The sequence below is a fragment of the Buceros rhinoceros genome, unplaced genomic scaffold (assembly GCF_000710305.1).
Source record: "Buceros rhinoceros silvestris isolate BGI_N320 unplaced genomic scaffold, ASM71030v1 scaffold14198, whole genome shotgun sequence".
In the NCBI taxonomy this organism is placed as follows: Eukaryota; Metazoa; Chordata; class Aves; order Bucerotiformes; family Bucerotidae; genus Buceros; species Buceros rhinoceros.
Window position 1 is genome coordinate 4,961 of NW_010428794.1, and position 2,693 is coordinate 7,653.

At 46.0% G+C, this 2,693-nt stretch overlaps 1 protein-coding gene across 1 annotated transcript in view; it reads left to right on the forward strand.

The window, feature by feature from the left end:
- Nucleotides 1-1,238: 1,238 nt before the first annotated feature.
- PROX1 (prospero homeobox 1) overlaps nucleotides 1,239-2,693 on the forward strand; it is a 37,010-nt gene continuing 35,555 nt past the window's right edge. The window contains exon 1 of the mRNA XM_010142416.1: nucleotides 1,239-2,666. Coding sequence (XP_010140718.1) covers nucleotides 1,300-2,666 — 1,367 coding nt within the window. The 5' untranslated portion in view covers nucleotides 1,239-1,299. The remainder of the gene's footprint in view (nucleotides 2,667-2,693) is intronic.

Sequence of the window (2,693 nt, forward strand, 5' to 3'; positions counted from 1 at the left end):
TAGTGCTTTATGTGCGATGTGAGTTTAGCATCACTAGTTAATAAGTCACAAATTATGTCAAGAGCCTTTTACAAAATGCAAGGAAGTGTGTTATCTTTTTATGCTGTGTTCCTGGGAAACAATGAGAGTTCATATAAAGAGAAGGTACCTTCCTTTCTCACGCAGCTGATTGATGTTATTTCTTTCATCTTCCCATATTTTTTCTCATCTTTTCTGCATGTCACAGGAAATAAGATTCTGTGTATTCAAAATATTCCGTGTAAGAAGGGCTTCACTGGGAATTCGAGATACCGTTTGGGGGGATTTTTCTAAAGCAGAGAGATGTGACACTGAACATGCCTCGTTTCTGCTATGCAAAAAATGTAACGTCATGTATTTTAGTGTACGAAATACAGAATCTTCAGCCTTTGGTAGTGGGGCTGGCTTGGAGAATGTAAGTTAAGAAAAGGGAAGGAATGTAGGGGGAATTCAAAACACTGTCGTGGCTATGAGGCTGTGTTAGACTACATTTTGGCCTTTATTTGATCACATCTCTGTAAATATTATAATCCTCACCATAAAACATTTCAGTGCATTTTTGCTTTCCTGAATAAATGTTTCCCTAATGATTTAAGAGACATTTTTTTTTCCCCAGTGTAAGCCCAAATGCGTCTATGATTTCTTTGCCTTTCACGTACACGTATACTATCCTATGTACGATTATGTGAAAGTTGTTGTTTTGACCTTCGAATGTTTATTTACCAGTTTCATCTTTCTTTCAAAAGCAAAACTACAATTACGGTTTATACATCGCAATTGAATTTTTTTAATCCAAATTTTATACAATTTCTTGTTTTAACAATAAATCTTAAATAAGAAGTACTTTCATCTTCTTTTGTAACATGTATCTCAATGCCCTAAATTTAATCAATTGGTTGTCAGAGGCTGTGTTCTTCTAATCTACTCTTTCTTCTGAAGATAAACAGTATCATTTTAGGCATTTGTGCAAGAGAATCATATTACTGGTGCTTAAGCAGTTTTTGCTTTTTTAAATCTTAATCCATCTTAAACCAGTGGAGCAGAAATATTTAAAAATGTTTCATTTCAAGCAGAGTGCATAATAAATTGCAATAATTGTAATGTGCCATAAATCCCAGAGCCTATGCATTTTGCATTTTATTCAGGATTGAGGTCAGGAAATTTGGAGAAATTTAAAGAAAATGATTCATCAGTCCTTTTGTTCTGTTGGCCAGGGTCCCAGGATTCTTGAGCTGAGCCCAGCTGACAAGCTTTTGAAGATGGCACAATAACAGTCCAGTGATGCCTGACCATGACAGCACAGCCCTCTTAAGCAGGCAAACCAAGAGAAGAAGAGTTGACATTGGAGTGAAAAGGACGGTAGGGACAGCATCTGCATTTTTTGCAAAGGCAAGAGCAACGTTTTTTAGTGCCATGAATCCCCAAGGTTCAGAGCAGGATGTCGAGTATTCAGTGGTGCAGCATGCAGATGGGGAGAAGTCAAATGTACTCCGCAAGCTGCTGAAGAGGGCGAACTCATATGAAGATGCCATGATGCCTTTTCCAGGAGCAACCATAATTTCCCAGCTGTTGAAAAATAACATGAACAAAAATGGTGGCACGGAGCCCAGTTTCCAAGCCAGCGGTCTCTCTAGTACAGGCTCAGAAGTACATCAGGAGGATGTATGCAGCAACTCTTCAAGAGACAGCCCCCAGGAGTGTCTTTCCCCTTTTGGCAGGCCGACTATGAGCCAGTTTGATGTGGATCGGTTATGCGACGAGCACCTGAGAGCTAAACGCGCCCGGGTTGAGAATATAATTCGGGGTATGAGCCATTCCCCCAGCGTGGCATTAAGGGGCAATGAAAATGAAAGAGAAATAGCTCCGCAGTCTGTGAGTCCCCGAGAAAGTTACAGAGAAAACAAACGCAAGCAAAAGCTGCCGCAGCAGCAGCAGCAGAGTTTCCAGCAGCTGGTTTCAGCGAGGAAAGAGCAGAAGCGAGAGGAGCGCAGACAGCTGAAGCAGCAGCTGGAGGACATGCAGAAGCAGCTGCGCCAGCTGCAGGAGAAGTTCTACCAGATCTACGACAGCACCGACTCCGAAAATGATGAAGATGGCAACCTGTCTGAAGACAGCATGCGCTCCGAAACCATGGACGCGAGGGCCGGCGACTCCGTCGGCAGGTCGGACAATGAGATGTGCGAGCTGGACCCCGGGCAGTTCATCGACAGGGCGCGGGCCCTCATCCGGGAGCAGGAGATTGCCGAGAACAAGCCGAAAAGAGAAGGTCCGAAGGAGAAGGAGCAAGGGCCGAACGCCTTCCACCCCGAAGGCAAACACTTGGCCGAAACACTGAAGCAGGAGCTCAACACCGCCATGTCGCAAGTCGTGGACACGGTGGTCAAGGTTTTCTCGTCCAAGCCCTCCCGCCAGCTTCCTCAGGTCTTCCCGCCTCTCCAGATCCCACAGGCGAGGTTCGCCGTCAATGGGGAGAACCACAACTTCCACACGGCCAACCAGCGCCTGCAGTGCTTCGGGGACGTCATCATTCCCAACCCCCTCGACACCTTCGGCAGCGTCCCCATGCCCGGCGCCACTGACCAAACCGAGGCGCTGCCCCTTGTCGTCCGCAAAAACTCCTCCGACCAATCCGCCTCTGCCCCGCCGGCCCGTGGCCACCCTGCCCCCCTGCACCA